At 36.1% G+C, this 25,093-nt stretch overlaps 1 protein-coding gene across 1 annotated transcript in view; it reads right to left on the bottom strand.

Annotated features, from left to right (window-relative positions):
* Nucleotides 1–25,093, bottom strand: part of MLIP (muscular LMNA interacting protein) — a 158,536-nt gene that overhangs the window by 82,287 nt on the left and 51,156 nt on the right. Inside the window, exons 6-9 of the mRNA XM_023513121.1 lie at nt 15,759–15,824; nt 15,591–15,674; nt 15,397–15,456; nt 9,709–9,753 (exon numbers count right to left, since the gene is read on the bottom strand). Coding sequence (XP_023368889.1) covers nt 9,709–9,753; nt 15,397–15,456; nt 15,591–15,674; nt 15,759–15,824 — 255 coding nt within the window. The remainder of the gene's footprint in view (nt 1–9,708; nt 9,754–15,396; nt 15,457–15,590; nt 15,675–15,758; nt 15,825–25,093) is intronic.

The following is a 25,093-nucleotide window of genomic DNA, read 5'->3' as shown; positions in this document are numbered from 1 at the left end:
TTATTTATCCTTTTTGGGGACTTGGTTTGTTTGTTATTGTGAAGATGCACGTTTTCTGAAAAATCATACATGACTATCTATTCAAATATTGCCTTTCTCCCACTGTATCTAACCTCTGTTTATGGAGCTTTTATTAAATATACAGTCATGGCCCACATAAGGACATTTTGGTCCATGACAGACTACAGATAAGACAGTGGTCCCACAAGAGCATAATGGAGCTGAAAATTCCTATTGCATAGTGATGTGATAATCCTGATTCTGTGTGAGCCTAAGATAAAGTGTTTGTGTCTTAGTTTTTAACAAAAAAAAGTTTAAAAAGTAAAAAAAAAGATAAATGTCTTAACACAATAACTAAGAAAATGCCATGAAGGCTATGTTAACCAGTTCAATGAAAATATTTCAAATTGTATGTAAAACCAGCACCTTGTACCCCATGACTACATTAATGTACACAGCTATGATTTAATTTTTAAAAAAGTAAAAAAAAAGAAAAGTTCTAAAAATAGAATTTCCTAATGAAAGAAAATATTTTTGTGTAGCTGTACAATGTGCTTGTGTTTTAAGCTAATGGTTATTACAAAAGACTCAGAAAGATTAAAAAATTTGAAAGTTTATGAAGAAAAAAAGACAAATATTACAGCAAGCTAAGGTTAACTGATTATCAGAGAAAGAATTTTTTTATAAATTTAGTGCAGCCTAGAATAGTGTTTAGCAAAGTCCTAGGCCATCACATTCACTCACCGCTCACTCCCTGGCTCACCCATTTCAACTTCCAGTCCTGAAAGCTCCACTCATGATAAGCGCTCTAAGCAGGTACACCATTTTTTATCTTCCATACCGCATTTTTACTGTATCTTCCCCATGGTGAGATATGTTTAGATACACAAATACAGTAATAAGCTGTTCAGATTTGTAGCACAGGAATAACAGGCCATAGCATATAGCCTTGGTATGTAGTAGGCTGTGCCACTCAGCTTTGTGTAAGTGCTTTGATCTTCAGACCTTGATGAAATCACCTACTGATGTGATTCCTGGGAATGTAACCCTATTAAACAACATGTGACTGTTGGGCCTTCTCAATTCCTCACCCATTTCTCTTAAACTCCTTTTCATATTTTTGTCTCTTTATGCTATATCCTGAATGGTCTTTGCATATAAGCCTGAAAGATAACTAATTTCTTCAAGTATATAGCAGGATGTTTAATATGGCAATTAGCTTTACATTTTAATGATTTTTTTTATCATTTTAAATATGTCACTTTCCAGATTTGTTTGTGGTTCCTTCTTGCTAAATTTCCTGTTGTTAAATTTGTTGACTTACCCTCACATTTGCCCCCAGGATGTTCTTTATTCATGTTTAAATTTTTATTTTGAGGTCATCTTCAGACCAGGTAACTTTGGTGATGACTTCTTTAGATAGCCATGAATCCCTGGTCGTAAAACCATCCCTGCAATGCATTTGCCCTTTGGGGGCTCCCGGGAGTTAGTTCTGAACTAGTTACAACTTTACTGCCCATCCTGATGTTCCTGTACTTCGCTGGTGGCAGGTCCCCACGTTATCATGGTCTCACCTTCTCATGGGTGACTCTTTTTAGCACTTAAGAGGTTAGGGTAGGAATGGTGGAAAGAATTTATCTGTCTTCCCTTTCACTCTTCATAATCAATGTGGCCTTCTAGGGTCCAGAATAAGCACAGAGACTCCCTTTACTTATCTTAAACTTGTTACATCTTAGAAGTTACAAACTAAGCTCCTGGCTCTTAGCTCCTCAATTCCAAAGTAGCTTTGTTCTACTAGAGCTTCAGTTTCTCCTTAATGTTCCCACTTGGAGCCGCCACTTCCTTTATGGCATCCAGAAGTTTCTCGTTCTTTTAGGTTCGGCTATATACATATTTTTAGCAGTTAAGTTTTATCAAGTATTTCTGCATTTAGACCGGAAGTTAACCTTCCACAAGCAGCTCAGCCTTCACCTTTAACAGACAGTGGTCAACAGACAGATGCATACTTACAAATATACCTGGGAAATACATAATAAAGTTGTGTCTCTGAAATATTTCCATTTTTTGGAACTTGCTAATCTCTCAGAGATTCTTATGGATGTATCATTATTGTATTTACTCTCTGAGAGATTAACGGTAACTGGAAACTGAAAGCTCAGTGGCTCTTATGACATTGCCAAGTGTGTAGGAACATGAATCATCGGACATAATGACCAGCCCCTGAAGCCCTTCGGACACTGTGCCCAGCATGCTTTGGTTTCTGCCTTTGACTCATGCTATTCTTTGTGAGGACTGCCACTGCTTGCTGCCATTCCTGGTTGCTTCACGGCAACAGGGTGTCTTGGCTAAGTGCGCCCATGTCTCACTGCTATGAGTCAGGTTAGTGAGTACTGAGGTTTATAAAAATTGCCCTACAGGATGTTCATCATGGTATTTCTTTTTTTTTTTTTTTTTTAAGCAGTTTTTTGGCCTGGGCTGGGTTTGAACCCACCACCTCAGGCATATGGGGCCGGTGCCCTACTACTTTGAGCCACAGGTGCCACCCTCATTCATCATGGTATTTCTTCAGTTCACCAAAGGTTTTGTGATCAACTTTATGATGGAATACAGTGAATAATAATGATTTCTTCTAAAATCTTAGATTGTCTCTCTTCAACAATTTTTTTCTTACCGTATTATAAGAGCATTGTCTCAGAATACCCTAAGCTAAATGATTAGCATCTGTGAAGTAAATTAAACTGAATTAAATGTGAACATCTCAACTGAAATGAGATGTGGTTAAATTTTTAACCTCAATTTTAAAATGTATAAGAAATATAGGAAATAAAAGGTTATACATTAACAATAAAGTATTTGCGCAATTTAACTACATCACTAATGTTAGTGACACTTTACAATATGTTGTACTAAATGGTATAAATTATTGTAAGAGGAAAAGGTAAAATGCTCAAACAATAACTAAATCAGGGAAAAAGCTAAACATCCAGTCATCATAAATCCCTAAAATTCTATCACTGGGAATCATGACATAACTATAGGATGCATTAGACACCCTTGGACATTCTTATTTCATCTAATATTATGGATTCTATATCACTACTATGAAAAACTTTCCAGAGAAAGGGAAAAATTAAATGCAAATCTCAGGGTGGAGTAGATATATATAAAGTAAACACAGATCTCCCTTACCAAAGAGAAAGAATAATGATTTATATGTATTATCACTAAAAAAAAAAACAGGTTATTTCAGTGGACCTAGTCATGCCCAACCCTATGGGAAGCTTAGTACAGGTTAATGCTGTTCATTGTGTGTTGTGACAATAGTTGTGTTATTATTGTAGCAACTGCTTTCCAAAGTAAGGAAAGATTATGTTTGGGTGAGCTGAGATGGGAGCCCCAGGGGTGGAAGGAGGCTGTTCCATTCAGACGGGCTACCAAATGGTCCCTTAAATAAAGGGGGAGAAGCAATGGAGGGACCTAAAAAAAAAACCTGAACCAGATTTGAACAACAAAAAAATTTGGGTCACTCATCTCTATCCACGTAAATATTAACTGAGAAGAAAAAACACTGGAGATAAGCATAAGAATGGCTCCCATGTGAAAGAAAATTCATAATCTAATATAAATTTGACAGCCTTTGGCAGCATTCTAATTATGGAAGAAAAAATAAGAAAAGAGAGAGATGGCATTTTAGCCATTGTGCCATCATTTAAAAAAATTTTTTAAACTGATCAAGCAGTCAAAAAATTGTGAAAATCACAATTTCTTATTTCAAAACAAACCAGTTAAAGAATTAGGTTGAATAGAAATTAAAAAGGGATAAAGACTGACAAAAAGAAGTAAGGATTTGAAATTCATTGAAAAATAAACCTGCATACCAGGCACCACTTGTACCAAGCCAGCTTTGGAGAGACCATATTGTCTCCCCAACACTTGCTGCCAGAAGCACACCCAGGACAGCCAAGCTCCGTACTGGTTGTCTAGATTCTCCATTTCTTGCAACCTGCAGGTTTTCCCCATTCGTGACACATGTCCTGTTGGCTGACATCCAAATAGACACCTTCTAATGGGACTGGGGCACAAAGTCAAGTTGAACTATGTAGGAAGTGTTAGTTCCTTCCCCCTTCTGTGCCCTCCACTCTACCTTCCTCATGCTTTGTCCTTTTCAGCAGTCATGTCCCTTCCACCTGAACAAAACAATGGATTTGATATCATTAAGATGTTTCTCTTCCCCTTTTGCTCTGTTGCCACCAACTCTCCGAGTCTCTTTTTTCTCAAAGCTCAAAGAACTCTAATCAATCATAATGTGCTAGTTGAATGAAGTTATTTCTCTCAGTCAAGACTCATGTACAGGTAAGCTGAAAGGCAGCACTCGAAATATTAATTGGGTGATAATCACTGAATATTAAGCTTGGCATTGAGGAAATAAAGAGTTATAAAATGATAAGACACTGTCTTATCTTTTACCTGGAGAGAGTTCCTGTTCCTTGTGCATAAGCCAGTATTCACAGGAATGGATCCTGTGGAGAGCAGGGAGGCACCACGTCCAGGTGGGTTCTGCATTATTGTATCTTCCCTGCTCCACACGGCTTCTTCTATCTGCAGATCTTACCCTGTACAAACTTCTCTAAAGACCATTTCTAGGCTAGTATTATAACCTGCATAATATCTAAATATAAAAAGTACATTTGGATATATTTTAAAATTTGCCTCTCTAGTACAGGGAGTGACGGTTCCAAATTGTCATGAATATAATTGGTAGACTATATGGGAACAAGTGGCAGCACAGTTTGTATGTGCAAATAGGGAGACAAAAGGTCAGATCAAGAAGTCTGTGTGAAGTACGGACTTCATGCTTGATGGGGTCTAAAAGGGAAATGAAAAGAACACAAGGCAGAAAAGGCATCTCAGTCCATCTCCTCTCCCTCCTCATACAGCAGAACCCAGGTGGTCATCTTCCACTCCCTCCTCAATCCCTTTCATACACACATACACTTCAGAAATATTTCTGAACAATTAAAAAGGAAATAAATGGGAATGATCAGTAGAGTGTAATTTCCTGCTTAAATAGATCAGAACTCTTCCTGTAATTGCTCAAATCTCTGGCCTCATCCCACAGAAGCAGATCTCGACCTGGAGTTAGATTTAAGTCACCTCTTACCTTAAGACCTATGACTGCATTATTACAAACCACCCTTGAAACACTCCCGCATGGCAACGTTTCCAAGCATAGCAACAAGGGGAATGTGCGAGCTGGCTAAATTGGAGAAGACAGCCTTTATTTGAATACCTATATATAGGTGGGATATATTCGTAATAAAGTTTAACACATTTTTCAATAAATTATGATATTGGGGAAGCAATATTCTCCATTATAATGACATTTTTTCTATCTCTCAAGCTCATTAAAATGAGATCCTACCTGTATGCTAATATTTAATAAGCCTGTCTCGGTTATTTCCCCCACACTTAAAGTAATTCATAAAATGTAGACAATGTATGAAAGAAGTGGTTATCAATACAATGTGATTTCAATGCATTAATAACAGGCCCAAATACTTGTTCTGTTTTATGATGTTCTTTATTAAGAAAGCATACTGTGGTTTTGAATTATAAAGCAAAATGAATTTATACTAGTAGCCGTTAATGAAAAATAAGAAATATTTACCAAGGCAAGCATAGTACAAAGAAAAAAATTTCCCCTCCAAAGTTGATAAAATGAAAATGGAATGAAATTGAAATTGTAATAGAAAAGTCATTTCATCACCTAGGGGAAAGAAACTCTGTTAAAAAAAAATGAATGTCATGAGAAATCATCTCTCCTCTATTATCTGATATTAATAAATGATGAGTTAATTTACATGTAAGCATGTTATTGAAAGCCTTGGAAACCGTTAAAAGTTACCATTTTAGATGTAAATGTGGCCAAATGTGAAATTATTCATTCTAAATTTAGACTGAAGTTTATTGGGCATGAAGAAATAATTTATACCCAAAGTATAAATTCTAATAGATAAAATATTTAAAGAACACAACAAAGGCAAACAAAAAAAAAAAGAACACAAACGACTTCCAGCTCCTACTACACATAAGAACATGAAAATATCAACTGCAGAGGCTTTGACATGAAGCAAACATGAGTGAGATTTTAAGTCTCAGAACTCCCCTGGAAAATGGAGACTTTGCAACTTAATACCCATTGCATAAGGTTCGTGTATGTCTTAAATGAAACAGTTATCACTTATGGGCAAAGTAAGAGCTCAAAACATTAGCTATTATTATTGTTAAATTTAGCATCGATTAAAAAGAATAAAGTGAAGTGTTGATGATGATACATTAAGCAACCCTGCAGGTAACCTAAGAATTACTAACTCTTCAACATGTTAGGTTAGCTTCAATTCTACCACACTTAAGAGATTATCAATTAAAGTACTTCTAAATAGCTTGTGATTCAAGCATACCATAAATTAGAACACCTTTAATTAGCCTAAATTGATGTTGGTTTTACGATACCTGGGTCATCCTAAAAAAATAGACTATGTAAAATGTCACAATCCATGCAATAAATAACCAAAGAAACATTATTTTGCCCTGATTTTTATTTTCTTTTTATTTTCCTTCTGAGAGAAGATAAACTTTCATGAAAGTCCCATAAAGAGCAATTAGTCATATAATTTAATTAAATCATGATAGTTATCTCAGGAGGACTAGAAATCCTGTAAATGCACTGATCCATTGAATACCAACAACTCTGTATGTTTGTTTGAACATCAGTAGGTTCTCTGGCCAGCAGCTCTCTATTTCTGTAAGAAAGTATTTTTGCAGTATAATTTGTATGCAGAAATTGGGACCTTGTCACTCATTCACTCCCCCCACCCCAGCCAGTGACTCTTCACTGCTCCATGGCACACACTAAGTATCTGTTGAATTAATGAAGAGAAGTGAAAAAGTAAATAATAGTGCTAGAAAATAATGTCCTTTTTTGACTAATCATTTATAATCCACACATTATACTATATTTTTTAAAAGCCCCCAGGAATAGGGATTTTAGGTGATCAGTATTAAGTGATTCAGGATCTCCTCAAGCATAACAAAAGTATTTTCTTGGCTCTAACTTAAGTCTTTCTTTTGTTCAGTCTTCTCTGTGGTGCGAGAGTTGCTAAACTGTGTAATCCCTGCTTTTGAATTTAATCTAAGAATCTCTGTAAGGTCAATGAGACACCAAGTCCCAGCAGGTATATAATCTGAAGATGCCTATGTTCTCCAGAATTTTGAAAAGAGATGGAGAAATATCAAAATGTTAAAGTCCACAGACTTCTCAGAGTTGGTCTTGAGTTTCAGGGGAAAAGGGAGAAAATATAGTGAGAAATTAATTTATTGAGTTAAAGTTTTTAAACTCATACTTAAGGTGAGGCATCTCCTAGCTCAGTCAATATAAATATTAGAATTCATAGAAGAAAATACTATAATGCCATTATCTTTTGAAAATCAGAACATAACTGATTTAAGACAGAAGGTTCACATAAGATCAAGGTTTATAGCTAAAGTAGATTTATGCTTCTCTAAAATTTTATTTTTTCTTCTCAAAATAAATGTATCAGATATTACTTAGTAAACTGTAATAACTGCAGCTAAATGTGACTTATCTATGGGTTAGCACCAAAAACTTGGTTTTTATTTTACATCTTTAAATGATCCTTATGGATTCAAATGACATGGACACATTTGAAGTGCCACAAACAATTCAAATGTGTTATAAGAGAAAGTAAAAGCAAAGCTTCTTATTCGAGAAACAAAATTTAGTCAAGGTCAAGAATCCTCTCTGAACCAGAGCTTATGTTTGTTCTAGTCTATACTGAACCTGTTTGATGATTCACTGTTAGCTTTGAATGACTCAAACGCTCTCACAAAGTTATGGGCCTGAAAGTTAACCTGCTTTAATTAAGTCTGATAATTGATTGAAAATAAAGAATAATTTGAAGTAATCTCTTACTATGGAGATTAAGGAGCTGCTCCAGAATTATTTAAATCGCCATCAAATTAACCACCCTCTGGGAGGGTGAGTAGAGACATCAGCTCTGTGAACCTACTGAAAACTAGTCTCATGAAGGCACTTTGCTGAAAGGTAGGGCTCGATGAGAAAAGAAGGTGAGACAGCAAAAACTTCTAGATACTTTTGCTGCTGGTCCTGGTAACAGGTATTAGTCACAAAAAGTATAGAAACATGTCTAGGGAACTTTCTTTTCGTGTACCCACTAACGAATCAAGAGTTTGATTAAATCATGGTGCTTCTCGTCTTCCAAAGATAGGTGGAAGGAAGAGTTAAAAGGAGATGTGGATAAAGGCACGTGAAGGGGAAGAAGGGGAAGGAAGGGAAAAACTATTAGTTATCGAACAATTCCTAGAACCAGACTGCTTTAAGAGTTTTTCTGACACTTACAAATGTAAATTTTACATCAACCAAATCGGAAAATTATTAGTATCTCCATTTTATAGATTTCACCTTCAGAAAGGTGAAATGATAAGTAACTTTTCTAGAATCCAACTTTCTCTTTTTATTTTGATTAAATCATAAACACATAGATCATGTATACATTTATGGGGTACAATGTGCTGATTTCATATAGAATTAGGAAAGCTTACATCACACTGGTTAATATATTCCTCACCTCATTGACTTAGTCGTTGTGTTAAGACATTTATGCTCTATACTAATAGATTAGGATCCAACTTTCATGTAGAAGCAACACTGTGGTTTGAACTTGGGTCTACAGCACTAAATGCGTCCACTCTTTTTAAGTATTACCCCAAACACCTTCCAATAATAATGAAAAATAACGATGAAAACCTCCAGGAAATGCTGTGAGCCATGTTCCTACTCACATCCTCTAAACAATTTTCTGAGTATGATAAAACTTAGTAATCTCACTCAGTTTATTACTTCACTCAGGAAGATTCAAGTAAGGGCAGAAAAGCATAAATTGCCATGACGATATGGCACGAAATACACATTTAATAACTACTTTTGATGACAATGGTGACAAAAACTACATATGAAAAATATAGCGTGGAAATAAAAGGAATGGTTAACGGATTTGTTTTATAGTTAAAACCAAACACTTACTTAGTAGATAATCTCCAAGATGGAAAACGCCATTCTGGAGTGAGTGAACAGTGGGGATGGGGTGAGGCTACGTGTGTGTGTGACTAATTCAGGGTGACCCAGCACCCCATAATTACTTGAATATGCTCATAAGTAGAAATACGTTGCGTTGATAATAAATGAAGTGCAGGAAAGTGACAACATTGTCAAAGTTGATTCATCTAGCACGCACATTATAATTCGGCAAATCTTAATTTTTTAAAGCATACAAGTTGACTATTTTATAAACACAAGAAAGCCCCACAAAAATGACAAGGACATCTAGGTTTTCATAATTAGAAACACTAGGAAGTTGATGTTGCTGTTTCGTTTGATTTAGTTAAACTAATCAAGCTGTACCTCACGAAGAAATGTCTTGGATAAGTGTACCCGATGTTTTGTCCATAACATAACCTGATTTTTCACACTTGGGCCAATCAACTATCCTACCTTTTTACTTATGAAAAAAATCAACCCAATTTAAATGAGTATATAATTGTGTTTTTCCAAAGCATACACAGGCACCCATTAAAAAAGCAGTGCTTACAATTATAAAAGTAACTTACATATTTGGTTTCTCGGCCAGCTGCTCTTGGAAGAGTCGTAGGAGTCTGCATGAAAATAAAAATAATCAGACTTCTGAAATAATCAAGGGAGTAATCAAATACCCAACTTCTGTGAAGTTCTCACATTTTTCTTAACATTCTAAACATCTTTTCAATACAAAATCTTCTGGGAAAAATTATTTTATTAAACTATACCACTTTATTCTTTTTGTTCCTTTTATCTATTGGCTTTCTGATAATTTTCTCTTTTATAATTATTGATGATATTAATTCATTGATCATAGCAGTTTCTTCACCACACTTCTTCCATAATCTTTGGCTATTTTAAAATTCATGAGAAATTCCTATCCTCTCTGTTCTTTGAACTGCTCAATTCCAAAAATATTCTGTCTTTTCAGTCCCGGGACCATTCCTGAACTTTACCTTCATCAATAAAATACAAAAATTCTGAAATTTTAATTTCAAATGTCCCACTATCAGAAACTGTCCTACTGTCCTGCTATCTACCATCTTCATTTCTTTAATCACCAATGAAGCCTCCACTTCAATGGGACTTCAAAATCACTAACACTCACCACCTTCATTCTGGCTTTATTGCCTCTTAGCGTACCTACATTTCGTATCCCAGTCATTTTAATACTTTCATTTTCCTTACATCCCACTCTTCTTATGAAAAGTTCACTTACAAAAAAGACAAACATCTCTAGATGGGAATTAATATCCATTTTGATCCATACTTGTACCTGAGAAGCAAAACATTGCCGGGAAAACGCAATCAAACTAATAGATTTTATTTTAAGTTAATAATGATGAACTTCAAATGTGCATTCAACATTGCCTGGTGGGCCCCCAATTTTTCTCTTGTTGACTCATTTTCTGAGACGGAATGGCTGTGTGATTCACTCACCCATTCAACAAACATTGTGTGTCAGACAGGGTTCCACACCCTTGAAATGTATCAGTGAAGAAAAGGGACAAAGAAGTCCTGCCCTGGGGGAGCTCACATTCCCAAAACAGAGAATAGGCTACAAGATAATAAATAAGCAAATTATCTTCATGTTAGAATGTGATAAGTGCAATGGAAAAGAGGGCGAGGAAGTTGAAAGCTAAGGTTTAGGATATCAAAAGTGCCAGGGACTCACAATTGTGAATAGGATGATCAATGTAGTGGAGCTGACATCTGAGCAGGACTTGCAGGAGGTGAGGGTGCTGGCTATGTAGCTATCTAGACAGAGCATTCTGACAAGAAGGAGCAAGTGAAAAGTTCTTTGGGGGGGGCAGTTATCTTCTGAAAACGAGAGAGACCTAGAAGCAATCCTCCCATTATGCATAAGGAACAATAAATAAGTAGAGCAACATATTGAAAACCATCCTGTCAAAGATAGAAAGAAGTGAAAAGATAGGGATTAATTAGTGGACATGATCAGGAGAGGATGGGAATGAGGAAGTCCAGCAACCGAGAACTGCTTTTGCCCTGGGGATGTTTGCAGATAATAATTTGTTGCTTGAGAAGCTGACCCACACTCTTGAATAGGGAGATAAAAGTCAGAGACAAGGACTTTCGAAAAATAAACTGAACTCCGGGTGTAAGAATGATCCAGAAGACCTCATGTGATTTTCAGCCCAGTCTCAAATCATCTGAAAATGACTATCTACAAAAAATAATCTCAAACCTTCACATTTAAAGGTAATCCTTTTTTGCTTGTCCTCCCAGTGTTTGGCAGAAGAAAAAACAAACTCTATAGGAAGGTAAAATCACCTGAGGTCTCAAATAATTCCTATAAATAAATTTTCAAATAGAATACCCAGCACATAATCAGATTCATACACACAAAGAGGCGGGACTTGTGAGGATGAGCATAAACAGTATGTAACGGAAAAAGACCCACAGAGAATTCTGAAATATGTTTCTTTATTTTTTCAGAACCAGAATGAAGCAACCATACTTAATCATGACTTTGGAGGTAAATGTTAAACTTGCAAATTTTTACAGAGAACTGGCAACCGTAAAACATGATATAACTAATGTGAAAAGAAGCTACCTGTGCTGAGGCACAGCAAGGAGGCTGGCAGGGCTGGTGGGGAAGGGAGTTACAGAAAAGCACATTATGGAATTGCTGTGGATCAGATCACACAGGCTCTTTAAAGACCTTGCAAAAACTTTAGCCTGTATTCTGGGGAAAATGTGTAGGCACTGCTAATTTTGAGTAGACAAGGGCCATAAATCTGACTTAAGCTTTGAAAGGAGCTCTCTGATGTGCTAGAAATGGATGATAGTGAAGCAGGTGGATGGGTCAAAGCTATTGTACTATTTAGCAAAGTTTAGCAGTGCAAAAGGTATGAAATAATCATCCGCCACGTCCTTTGAAGGTGTAGCACCAGGACCGCCAACAGCAAGATTTGAAGGCAAAGGGTGGGGAGGGGGGGAGGATGGGTGAAGAGAATGATATTGTGGGGATCACGCCTATAATTTATCCTATTAGGGTACATGTGAATCTGTCTAAAGGTTGCATATAAATGTCTTAACACAACAATTATGAGAAAGACATGATGGCTATGTTAGCCAGTTGGATGAGAGTTTTCCAAACTGCATATGGAAGCAGCACACTGTATCCTATGATAGAATTAATGTACACAACTATGATCTAATAAAAAAAAAAGTTTCTGGCCTTGAACAAATGAAAGATTGGAATTCTATCAATGGAGATGGGATGACAGCATATGGAATGGTTTCCTGGGAGGAAATCTAGAATTTATTTTGACACATACTGAGTTTGAGACATTCGTTAGAAATCTAAATGAAAATTAAGAGTAGGTAGTTGGAAATCTGGAGTTGGGGAGAGAATCCTGGACTAGAAGTATGAATTGGAGAGTCATCAGCATGTATGTACTTGAATTTCAAAACACCCAACTAGGTGAGAAAACCAAGGGAAGGGACGTAGAGAGAAATGAGAAGCCTGAGGGCTGATCGAAAGGGCGTTTCAACGTTAGTAGTTTGGGAAGAAGATGAACCAAAGATGAACCAGCAAAGGAGGCTAAAAACCAATAATGAAAAGTGAGGCAGGGGATAAACTGACAGAGAAGGGTGTTCCAAAAGGCACTAGAGGAAAGTTACCAAAGGAGAGAGAGAGAGACCAGCTGTCTTAAATTCTGTTACTCCATCCTCTCAGATCAGGAATCAGCTGATAGCAATGGGTAGAACTTAGGGACCCTGGAAAAAAATGGTTTGGGCAGTGTGAAAAGAAGGGATTTAAGAGGAAACTAGAGAAGGATAACTAAAAAAGAGTGTATAATTCTTTCCAATTTTTTCAAACTCCCATCCCACCTTCTCCTCTTTCTAAAAATGTGTTTACTGTTTATGGCAAATATGTAAAACAACACACCTTCTCCTCTTGATCCAAGTCAGCGATCTTATAACTTACATCCTCAAAAAGTGTCAGGTATGAAATAACTAAATAGAAATAATAGTTGTACAAATTCTTCCTTTTCCCACTGCCAACCTCCAAACATTCTTATATTTATTTCTGTCCCCTTTATTTTCTGTCCTGTTACAGTGAAGGATGTTTCTAACTGCTTATCCAAGGGTTCCAGCCTATGTGGGCTCCTATAACAAAATATCATAGACTGAGTAGTTGATGAACAACAGAAAATTATTTGGCATGGTCTGGAGGCTGGGAAGTTCAAGGTCAAGGTACTAGCAGTTTCAGTGTCTAGCGAGAACATGTTTTCAGGTTCACTGATGGCATCTTCCTAGTGTATTCTCACAAATGGGAAGAGCCAAAAGATCTCTCAGGGGACTCTACAATTCCAGTCCTGCAGCACAAAATCACTTAGAGTGGTGGAGATGGAGAAGAGAGCTGATGTGATTACAAGGTGGTGAGCCCAGGAGAAGGGTGCAAAGTGAGGCTGGGAGGGTGGTGTAAGCACAGTGATTTCCACACTTGTTTGCCACAGCATGGCATGGATTGCTTGGATTTCCAGAAAATAGGAAGACATAAAAACATGCTGGAAATGATATAAAACCAATGAAAGCAATCAGGGTGGCTGTTCTGAGGAAGCTCCTGTGGGCAGGTTGCTGGGTGGGCTTCACTTATTTCCATCTGTGTGAATTTTACATGTCTCTGATACTTGCGTATCTCAAAATTTTTATAATTACCCACATATACAATAAAATGGATTTCAGATACAGAAACTACAATTATTCATGTTTGGGTCCTCTCTGCTAAAATATAGTTTCTTAATATAAACAATAACTAGCGACTGAATTCTTACATTGTTACTAATGGATATTTGCCTGATATTTCAATTGCAAATTAGCATTACTTTTCTAGTTATGTGCAATTCCATACATATAAAACCTATGTCTGATGCACGATGTTTCATTTTTTATGGGGCCTGCAAGCAGTATTTTTACTAATTCCAAGGGAAAAAATAAGGCTAAAAAAAATACTAACAATTATCAATAAAAGAAAACCACAAACATTTTGAAATTTGGAAGAGTAGAGCTGAACTTATTATTTTATTACAAAAAAAAAAATAGTCTGGAAAAATGCAGTATTTTATTCCAAAACATGAAAATACATCTTGAAAAGGAATTACTTAAGGATTCCATTACAATAATTAATAGTTTAGCAGTATCCTAGCAACCTAAAATATCCAGGTTTCTTTTCCTTTGAAATATATTTAGTCACAAAAATTTAAAAATCCAGAAATAGCACTTGTGTTAAAACTCTTAGATCAATGCTCCTTTAAACTACTTCATTTTTCCATTTCTACAATTCTATCAGTGGCTGTAAATTATGTAAATACTGAATCTGTGGTTTGAGATGAGAATGAGCCATAAATTCCACATGCAGTTCTATAAAATGCCAAGATACAACATAATCTACCATGCTAGCTTTCCAACTGTTTTGAAATTGGCCCACAGTTAGAAATAGATTTTACTTTGCAAGACTGTGCACATTTACCTCCATGTGTACACCTAAACAAATTAAAAGAAATGCCAGTAATATCTTTCTACTACTTATAAGAGAGCCTAATACTTTGCTATTTAAAAATGACAATTGCACTCATATGTTTATAGCGGCATAATTCACAATCCCAAATATGGAATCAATCTAAGAGCCCGTAAGTTGATGAGTGGGTTTAAAAAATCTGGTATACACATATATGCCATGGAATATTATTCAGCCATAAAAAAGAGTGAAACGATGCCTTTTGTAGCAATTTGGATAAAATTTGAAGCCATTATCCTAACTGAAATATCTCAGGGATGGAAAAAAAAATACCACATATACTCACTTGTAAGTAGCATGTACTCACTTATAAATGGGAACTAAACGATGGGTATATATGGTCGTACAGCATGGCGTAAAGGACTTTGGAAACTGGGGGTAGGAGAAGGGATCAAAAACTATCTCTTGAGTACAGTGAATTCTATTAGGGTGACCGACACTAAAAGCTCTGACTTCACTACTAGGCAATTCATCCACATAACAAAAAAACCACTTGTACCGTAAATCTATTGATAATGAAACAAAACTTATGAGTGCCCAAGTAAAAAGACACACCTGATCACTCTCCACTAAATTTATTCCCAATTCACTATTGGGCCTCGATGTATAATTTGAAAGTAATTGATCTAGTAAATCTTATTATTCAGTAAATTATAGTAAAATATATACATACTTTGATTGTGTCAGAACCCAACAATGTCTGTGGGGACCTTGAAGGAGAATCAGAAGAATGCTGAAAAAAAGAAGAAGAAAGAACGGAGGAAAGAAAAAGAAAAGAACAAGCCTGTGAGGTATCGTACTAAAGCAGAGGGAATGGACAGAAGCCAAGCAAATGTTTGAATTGCACATTCTAGTCTAAGGCATTACCATAGACAAGGAATCCTGTAAGACCTTATCAATGGTAGCACAGACCTCTTCAGTTTGCTTCCTGAGCTGTGCAGGGAAACACAACTGGAAGAATTGAAACCAGGTACTGGGTTAGCAATGAGTTTTTGGGATTGCGTACCAAAACCAAGGGAAATTTGAAGTTATTACCTCCATAGGGAATTCTAACAGGTTGTCCTTGGAGACACTTTCAGTCTTGGCTGGTTCATCTAGTGCCTAGTGATAAATGAAATAGTTCTCATATGAGACTGGCAGTCAAATACCATTGCACTAAAAATGTCTTTTCAGAGCCCTATAGATACCCAGACTTCTAAGAACAAAATCTGAATTGTTTAGCGAGCTGTTTTTGAAGGCCTTTCCAACATTGGCTCAGTTTCTTCTGTGAATTAGTATCTCCGGTCGAAAGTGTCACAATAATGAAAAACAGTTGAGGGAGATTTTTGTTTGTTTGTTTTACTTTTATCTCCATTTTCGATTTCCCTTTTCTTTCAATTTTTGAACGTTTTAGTTGATTCGATGTGGGATTGCTTTCCTATTCTTTATTCACTAATTTGAACATGTGGCAGAGACAATGCTAGGAGTGTTATCAGATGCTTCATTTTCTTGAGCACTATACAACATTTCCTTGGCCTCAAGAATTTGGCTGATTGATTCGGGGGGCTGTAACTATGACTTGTGACTGATTTTTCATTAGAAGGCAACCGAAAGTGATGTGCAACTTCCAGTGCAGTCAGTTAAGTGTTGACGCGAGTTTCCACCATTCTGTCTCTCCTAAGATGCAAGATGGCAGGAGACCATGTTACTGAGTCATCACACGACGAGAACCATGTGGGAGAGTTAATTGAAGTGACATCAAACTGCGATGAAGGAAGGAAGGAACGGTTGATTGCCTTAAACCAGTGAAACACCAGGGTTTGCTGTGTCAGGAAATGTTTATATTAACTAATACAGGCACTGTAGTCTACATATTTTTAGAAATTACCCTTGAAATTGTTCCATTCATATCAAAGTCTAACCCAAGCAATACCAATATCTTAGAATACTTCACATGCTATATAAGAAGCTTGAAATTAGACAATTCAATACACTCCTCTTGTTTTCATGCTCTAATTGCCAATGCATTATATTTAAATATGTTCTAAGCACTTTATCGTATTGTAAGTTTTGCTTTAAACCATTAAGATGATTATAAAGAAATTTTAATACAGAGTGGCCACAAAGTTCAAGTGCAATCCCACACTATTTTAAATTGCACATGACCTTTATGGCCACTGTGTAAAATAATATGTATTCATTACTCCCATAATTACTCCCATATCATCATTTACCATGTCCTGACTTAAAGTTCTGTGTCTCTCTTTGCCTTCAAGCCTGAAAATCTTCCTTAGTTCTTTTCTGCTATCAAGGAATTTTCTTAGATTTCTCTTAGCTGAAAATATCCTTACTTTATCTTTTGTCTTGGAAGAATTATTCCTGGACATATAATGTAGAGTTGCTTTTTTGCTCTAGCATTTTAAAGGTGTCCTACCATCGTCTTTGACCTTCATTGTTTATAATGAAAAGTTAGTATGTTTGTAATTCTGCTCCTCTTCACGTAGTACATACTATTCTTCTCTGCTGCTTTCAAGATTTTCTCCGTTTTTGTTTCTCCTTATATATATTTCAGCAGTTTGGTCATGATGCTACTAGGATTTTATTAAACATTCTTAAGATTATCTGAGCTTCTTGAAAGTATGCATTCATCTCCTTCACCAAATTTAGAAAATTTTTGGCTACAAATTGTTTTGTCCCACTCTCTCTCTCCTCTCCTTCTGAGACTCCAATTCCATTTTTATATTTTCCCACAAGTCACTGGAGCCTTGTTCAATTTTTCTATCTTTTTCCTTTTCAAATCAGGTAATGTCTATCAAATACATCTCCAATTTCACTGACTCCTTAGTTATCTCCAGTGTTTTCTTAAGCCAATGCAGTAAATTTTTTTAATAATATCTTATTTTCTATTTAATTCTGCTTCTTATAGTTTCTGGTTTTGTGCTGAGAATTCCTATATGCTAATTTACTATGAACATATTTTCCTTTATACACTTGAGCTTATTTATAATGTTAATAACAGCTTTAAAATTATTATCAGATAATTACAATATCTGGAATACTTTGGGTTGATAACTATAAATGTTTTCCCTCGAGTATGAGTTACATTATTCTTCGCATTTTTTAAATTTTAAGATTATAGCCTGAATATTTTGAATAATATGTTATAAAGACTCTGAATTCTGTTATGGTCTCCTGAAGGGTATTATTGTTGTTGTTGTTTAGTTTTAATATGCAGTTAATTTGGCTCCAAAGTGGGCAGCAGCTGAAATCTTTCTTGCATTCTTTCACCCTTTGCTGAGCTTAACGGGTACATTCAATAGCTTGTCCAAAGCTTTGGGGAGAGTTTCTATGTTGCATATATAGCTTCCCTTTAGGGACTCTCTTCTCCATGATTCTCCTCTCACTTTCCACTTCCTGAGTCACCTGTTCTCTCATTTCCCACCCAGGAACCTTCAGGTTTTCCATTGAGTTCTCACTACATCATAGTGAGCAAACAGGGGGCTACCCCTAAGGTTATATATATATGTAATCTAGAAAAGTCCCAGTGCCATTTCCTTCTTTCAAGCATTGACCACTGATGTTATTGCATTTTCCCTCTGCCCTTGGTCATGCCCCAGTACCTGCAGACAGCTCTTTTGTATATGCTGTTGAGAGTGTACCACGGTTATCTGCATAACAGTTTGATCCAATATAAGCTATTCCTTCATTTCCCGAAGCAGAATGAGGCAAATTAAATTTAAATGCAACTTTAATTTCAATTTTTTTCAGCACACATTTTCTTTATCACAGAGATTGTATAAATTCAAATCTCGATCCTGCCTAAGGGTAGGCTTAAAGGGTTTTGTTTGTTTGTTTTTTTCTACCCTCAGCCCAGACGTATATAAGAAATTGTGCTTGTCATTTCCTTTTGCAATTTTTTTTTTTTTTTTGTGGAGACAGAGTCTCACTTTATGGCCCTGGGTAGAGTGCCGTGGCATCACACAGCTCACAGCAACCTCCAACTCCTGGGCTTAAGTGATTCTCTTGCCTCAGCCTCCCGAGTAGCTGGGACTACAGGCGCCTGCCACAACGCCAGGCTATTTTTTGGTTGCAGTTTGGCTGGGGCGGGGTTTGAACCCGCCACCCTCCATATATGGGGCCAGTGCCCCACCCACTGAGCCACAGGCGCCACCCCCTTTGCAAAATTTTTTTTCCACATCCTTCTTGTAATTGAGAGCGTAACCCTTCTAAAGCCCCAGTGGTGAGATGGGGATGCAATTCCTGTTCCCTGTCTCACTCAGCACCAAGTCTTTCCCTCCCCTTCCCAAGTTGACAGCATATCTCAGTTCTTATGATTCATGAAATTAATACCTTCAGAACAATCAAAGCCTCAGCACCCTGATAAGCATTCTGAATTCCATCCTGTTTTTGGTACTTAACCCTCGGAGATGTCCCCTTCTTTTTTAGGAGCTCAGCTTTACATTGGATTGAAACACATAAAATTGCCAATATTTAACAGAAAAGAGTTACTAAGGTGGCAATTTCATGTGGTTCAACTTATTTTTAATGCACTTTTTTTCAAACTATCTAGTTCTAATCCACTTCCAAAGTTTGACAATTTCCCACCATTAAAGGCTATCAAAAAATATGTGCCAAGAGTTCTAAAGGCAATTACGAAAGAGGTTACCAAAAATGTAATAAGTAATTGCAGACTAATTCGAGTAAGTTGTTGGTTCCTCAAAGCAGTTACTTTCAACAGAAAAATGATCACTTGAACATATATGTTCTGGTAAATTTGTAAACAAACAAAAGACTCATTTCTCTACTGTATTGTCTTATAAAAGTTTTTAGGATTATAGACTGTCCTGTTTTTTACTTAGATTTACCTCCTACCTCTCCTCTATTAACATTCTCTTCTGGTATATCCTAACTACAAGGTGTACTAGCAGCCACAGGATCACGGAACCCACTGCTCATCACCATCTATTTGCTCCTTCCAGTAGAGCACAGACATGATAGATCCAGAATTATTAGACTTTCCAGCAGGTTCCATATCCACATGGTAGAGTTGTCATGTTGGCATAAAATATATCCCTAAAAAGGGACATCTAAAAGATGAGATTTTATCATCTATCTGTCATTTTAACAGCTCACAAAGGAAAATATTGTCTGAAAGTTTTGTTTTCAAAATCTGTTTCTCTATATTAAACAACAATATTTGGAAGTTTGGCTATATTTTAAAACCTAAGAAAAACATTTAGGACCACCTGTTTCTTACCATAAAAAAAAACTATTTTATGGTTTCTTTCTTCATGTCTTAAAATTATTATTAATTATGAAAAATTGTTGTAAAGGAACACAAAATTGCAAAAAATAACTCCTAGCTTGTGGTGTTCAAATGGTTTAAATTTTCCCTGATGCATCATTTTCATCACTTCTTAACTACCCTGCTGATGAGGAAGAGGTTGTGTAAATGGATGATTGCATGACTCCCAATGCTAGAAGGATAAAATCCATAACCATTCACTAGTTACTTTTACTAACAATCCAGGGGAGGAGGGCATTGCACACCATGCAGGGTCACACAGGGTTGCACTAAGGAGCAGGGTGAACAGCTAGGGTATCAAGAGAGTGCAGAGTCCCTGGTCCCCCTGAAGGAGGTTGTTGGCCTGTTTGAGTAGTTCCCTGGGAGCTGTAACTATTACTAAGGCACAAGCAGAACTGCACCTGGTTAGTTTCACAAGGAGGATTGTTGCTTGGCCAGGAGACCTGACCTGCAGGAGCAAAGAGAGGGGGGAACTTGCAGCTGGGCCATTTGAGATCTCCCAGCTTCACCAGATGTCACAACACTGGACCTTAATTTTAGGCTTTACACCACACCTGATCTCTGATAATTATGGAGAAGGAAAAGGCCAGACATGAAAGACCAGGACTAGAACAGGCTCCTTGGGAGGGAATTTCACTCTGGGCCTCGCTCACCTTGCAGACAAGGCCTTCCACCTGCTCCTCTCGCTGCTCTTGAACCACAAAGAATTGCTTGAGTTCTTTGAATTTGTGGTGATCTTTTGTACTATATGTTATTAACTCTCCTTACATCACCCTTCCTCCACTTTCAATTCACTCAGAAAATTCCTATTTATCCTGAAGGTACACCTTTATAATAATGTCTTTCTTGGCCCTTACAAAATGGTCACTCCCTAGTGGGGCCATATCACTGTGCACATACATTAAACCATAGTATACCATAATCACTTTTTAAACTATACTTCTACTCTACTGGACAATTCAGCCTATTAAGCTCAAAGAAAATGGTATTTACTTTTGTAGCCCAAGGACAGAGAATATGACATGTGCCCAGTAAAAATCTTCAGGGTGGATTATAGGGTAACCAATGAACAAATGGAGTTCAATTAGGGCGGTGCCTGTGGCTCAAGGAGTAGAGCACCGGCCCCATATACCGGAGGTTGCGGGTTCAAACCTGGCCCCGGCCAAAAAACAAACAAACAAAAAAAATGGAGTTCAATTAAATAAATAAATGAATCATAAGAACAATATGATTTTAATACTTTCCAGTAAAATACTCTAGAGAAGTGGTTAAAACTTTCTGAGTATTTAGATTTACAATAAAATAACAATATGTTCCCATATTACAATTAAATTTGTCACCAAAGATCTAATCATATAATCAATGTCAATACAATAAGTGATTTTTTTTTTAGCCAAAAGCAAATAGAAGTTGATATTTTAATTAGTATGTGAAAATATGCTTTAGGGAACTACAACGTTAATTATTCTATTTGAAACGTTAAAATTCATTCAAATAATGACAAAATTATTTACTCAGGTCCCTTGGAAAACTAAGGAAAATAACTGATATTAGGTCACTAAAGCTGATTTGAAACAGGACAAAGATTCAGACTGTGCTACAAAAAATTCTGATGGTGAGCTTATTTTGAGTTTAAAAGGCTTTGAAATTTATTAGAATTGACTTTTTAATTGATTAGGAGTTATTTGTCAGATGTATGATCTTGATTCATTATTTCTAATAGGCATAAAAAGTAGCTTTTTTTGTTGTCTAAAAAATTCTTAAAAGAAAAAAAATTTTTTTTTGAGACAGAGTCTCATTACGTCCACCTGGGTAGAGGGCCACAGGGTCACAGCTCATAGCAACCTCAAACTCTTGGGCTTAAGTGATTCTCTTGCCTCACCCTCCCAAATAGCTGAGACTACCGGTGCCCGCCACAATGCTCAGCTATTTTTTGTTACAGTTGTCATTGATGTTTTTAGCAGGACTGGGCTGGGTTCAAACCCACCAGCCTCAGTATATGTAGCTGGCGCTGTAACCACTGTTCTATGGGCGCCAAGCCTAAAAGAAAATATTTTAGATCTCCATTAATAAGGAGTTTGATCATATATTGCTTTCTGACATGTCAGTCAGCAGGACTATGTTAATTTTTCATTAGATTTATTCATTTGGGGTGAAAGTCTCTTAAAGTAAATTTATTCACCAATAAATTATTATTACTAAAAACACATATTTTCCATCAAAATAGACTATAGCAATTGAGGCATAAAATGGTATATGCATTGAAACTCATCTTTGAAGATACTTAACTAATATAAATTACCAGAAGGGTTTGTATTTTGCTCAGTACAGTCAACCTTGAGGTCCAACTTTTAAAAAGAGTCCTAATAAATCTGACTTTTAGCAGAAAATGGCTTTTGAATTTAATGCTACCTCATAACTAAAAGCCAAGTACTGTGAAAAAACATTGTAAATCAAAGTCCTTATGTAAAATATGCCAATAAACTGTAACAGTTGTTCCCCACTTAAAAGGAGTGTCTTCTGATGGAATTGCAAACACTTTTTAGTCCGATATATTGAATCAGTCTAGCCTGCTCCCTAAGAAATAGGATTAAGTTTCAGAAATTTAAAGTTGGAATGAGTTAGCTGTACTCTAAATGGAGTTAGAAAGTAAACTACCTCCAAAGGAAGGGTGATATAAAAGGACTTGTAAACTTTTTGTTATGTCCAGACTATCTTGGATTGAATTTCATAAATTTCATGCGTGAGTTACTAAGCCTAAATGCTACTATACTTTATTAATCCGACCAGCTATTTGGTAAAGTAAAAAAAAAAAAATTGTAGGATTGGAGATACTCTCAGAGAAATTATTCTCTCTTTATCTAGTTGGGGATTTAGCTTGGAAAAAAAAGGAGGAAGGTGGTATAGCTGGACAAAGAAGTTTGCAGATATATACAAGTATGGGGTTTTTAAAAATGATCTAGGAATATTTAGCAGATTAATTTTTAAATGATTGGTTTAAAAATTTCAATAACAGCAATTCCTGGTGGCGTTTTCAGCCCCAAGAGCCTTGCAGAGTTAAATATCTGTTTCGCCCACATAGAAGGTAGTTTTTGTGAACCTTTACAACCAGTTTTAGCCCCATTCCATCCAGGCTCCATGGCAGGAAAAGCCACACTTTTCCTTCATTTAATTATGGGTATCAGAAGGCTATTCCTTATTTCCAGCCTGCCCCTCCCTCACTGTCCTTTGCTGCATCTCTTTCAGCAGCTCAAAGAATTGGGCTACTTTGTAATGAATGCCTCACTCTCCCAACTCTTCTCACAGCTAAATTGTTTCCAATTCTCAGTAATTGTTCCTCATAAAAATAAAATACTTTTGTTGCTCTAATTCCCTGAGTGTTGAAATATGTTTTAGCAAGTAAGGAAAAAAAATTGTTGTAGCAAAGTATCCAGCATCATCCTCTCTTTCGCAATGTTTCCCTCCAGCCAGCTGATGTTGCTGTTGCACAGTGAGCAGGGAAAGGTCTTGTGTGAGGTCCAGTTCAGCAAGTTACTAGCCCTGCTCCTTTGGGGAATGCACTTGGCTTCTTTGGGCATCAAATTCTACACAGAGCTGTGCAGAAGCTAAAGCATTTAGCTTTGTGTCTGACACACTAGTGGATGGCAGCCACTGGGAGTGTATTGTCTAATCATCCAAGGCGCCAAGACTAAAACCAACTTACTTCCCTTCAAACAGAAGGCCTTTTACAGTTTTTCCATGGAAGCAGGAATTGACGAGCTTTATTCTATCCCAAAGAAAGACTCTTTATTATTATTGGTCCAATTGTCATATATAAGGCCCCTTTTATTTTTATACTCCTAAGTATTTTTCTTATACTCCTAAGAACAAAAATTAACCTTATGACCCTGGGGAATAAACTTGGAATTTTTAGAAACCTATAAATTAAACCTATTATGTATTTGTGACTAGCCATGGTCTTTACGTTCAATGTTATACTAAGGTCCGTAGTCAAATTAACTATAATATTGGACACAATTTTTAGTCTCATTGTGCGCATTGCTGTCTTTTTCCGAAAATATTAAAGGTCTATTTCTCTTATTGGCTAGTTTCTCTTATCTTCTTAGTTTACAGCAATAGGTAAAAAGCTAAAATTGAACTGTTTGGCACCTACTGATATTATAAGTAAATGGATTATTATGTTTACTGTGAGTCATATGGACTAAACCCAGAAATTAAAACCTATAAATTAATTCACTTAATAAACATTTAACAAAACAAACAATAACAAAAAAACATATATTCCCTCAAAAACTTCATGGTAGAAAAAGACATCAGTAAGTATACATAATTAAATGGGGTTTGATAAGTGGGTTTTTTAAATGATATGCATATGTAGACTAGAACCAGTTAGCATAGATTTGCATCCTGGACACTTCTGCATTGTTGAAGAAATTGGGAACACACTTCTCTTGCACTAATCTACGTGAAGCGAAGCCTCTTTCATATGGGTCATGTGCTAAATTAGAAACCAGGTTTTGTTCAATTTTTAAGACATGCAGAGATCTTAAAATACTTTCACTCCAGGACATATGTTTAATCAGATTGGTGTTTGCCAACTCATGCTTTAAAAAATTAAACAGGCAACTTAGAATAAATTGACTTGACAACTGACAAAATATATCAAATCTTTGCCTTTCTATTTTTATGCTTTTTATTGTTATCTTCGAAAGAGCTATTTTTATATTTCTTCCACCAGGAAAAAAAATGGATTTTAGCCTGTAATTTTCCATTTAAAGAATTAGTCTGATAATTTTTCTTCACTGTCTATAAAATTGAGTTGCTACAGACTTCTTCAGTAAAACACATACATGCTTATGAATTAAATGTATCTTGAAAATGCCATTTGTTTGAAACTTTGTACCTAACCTTAGCTCTAATTTTATCCTGAGGAATACTTTTGAAGAATGGAACAGAGAATTGAAATTACTTACAAGGAAACAATGTGTACTTTCATGAAAAAATATTAATCATCTGTAAGATGATAAAGGTGTATATTATTTGATTTCATGAAAATATTCCTTCCTTTATCTTTCACTTTTTAATA

The sequence above is a fragment of the Otolemur garnettii genome, unplaced genomic scaffold (genome assembly GCF_000181295.1).
Source record: "Otolemur garnettii isolate 467f Iridium unplaced genomic scaffold, OtoGar3 scaffold00035, whole genome shotgun sequence".
In the NCBI taxonomy this organism is placed as follows: domain Eukaryota; kingdom Metazoa; phylum Chordata; class Mammalia; order Primates; family Galagidae; genus Otolemur; species Otolemur garnettii.
This window is presented reverse-complemented; position numbering and strand designations above follow the sequence as displayed.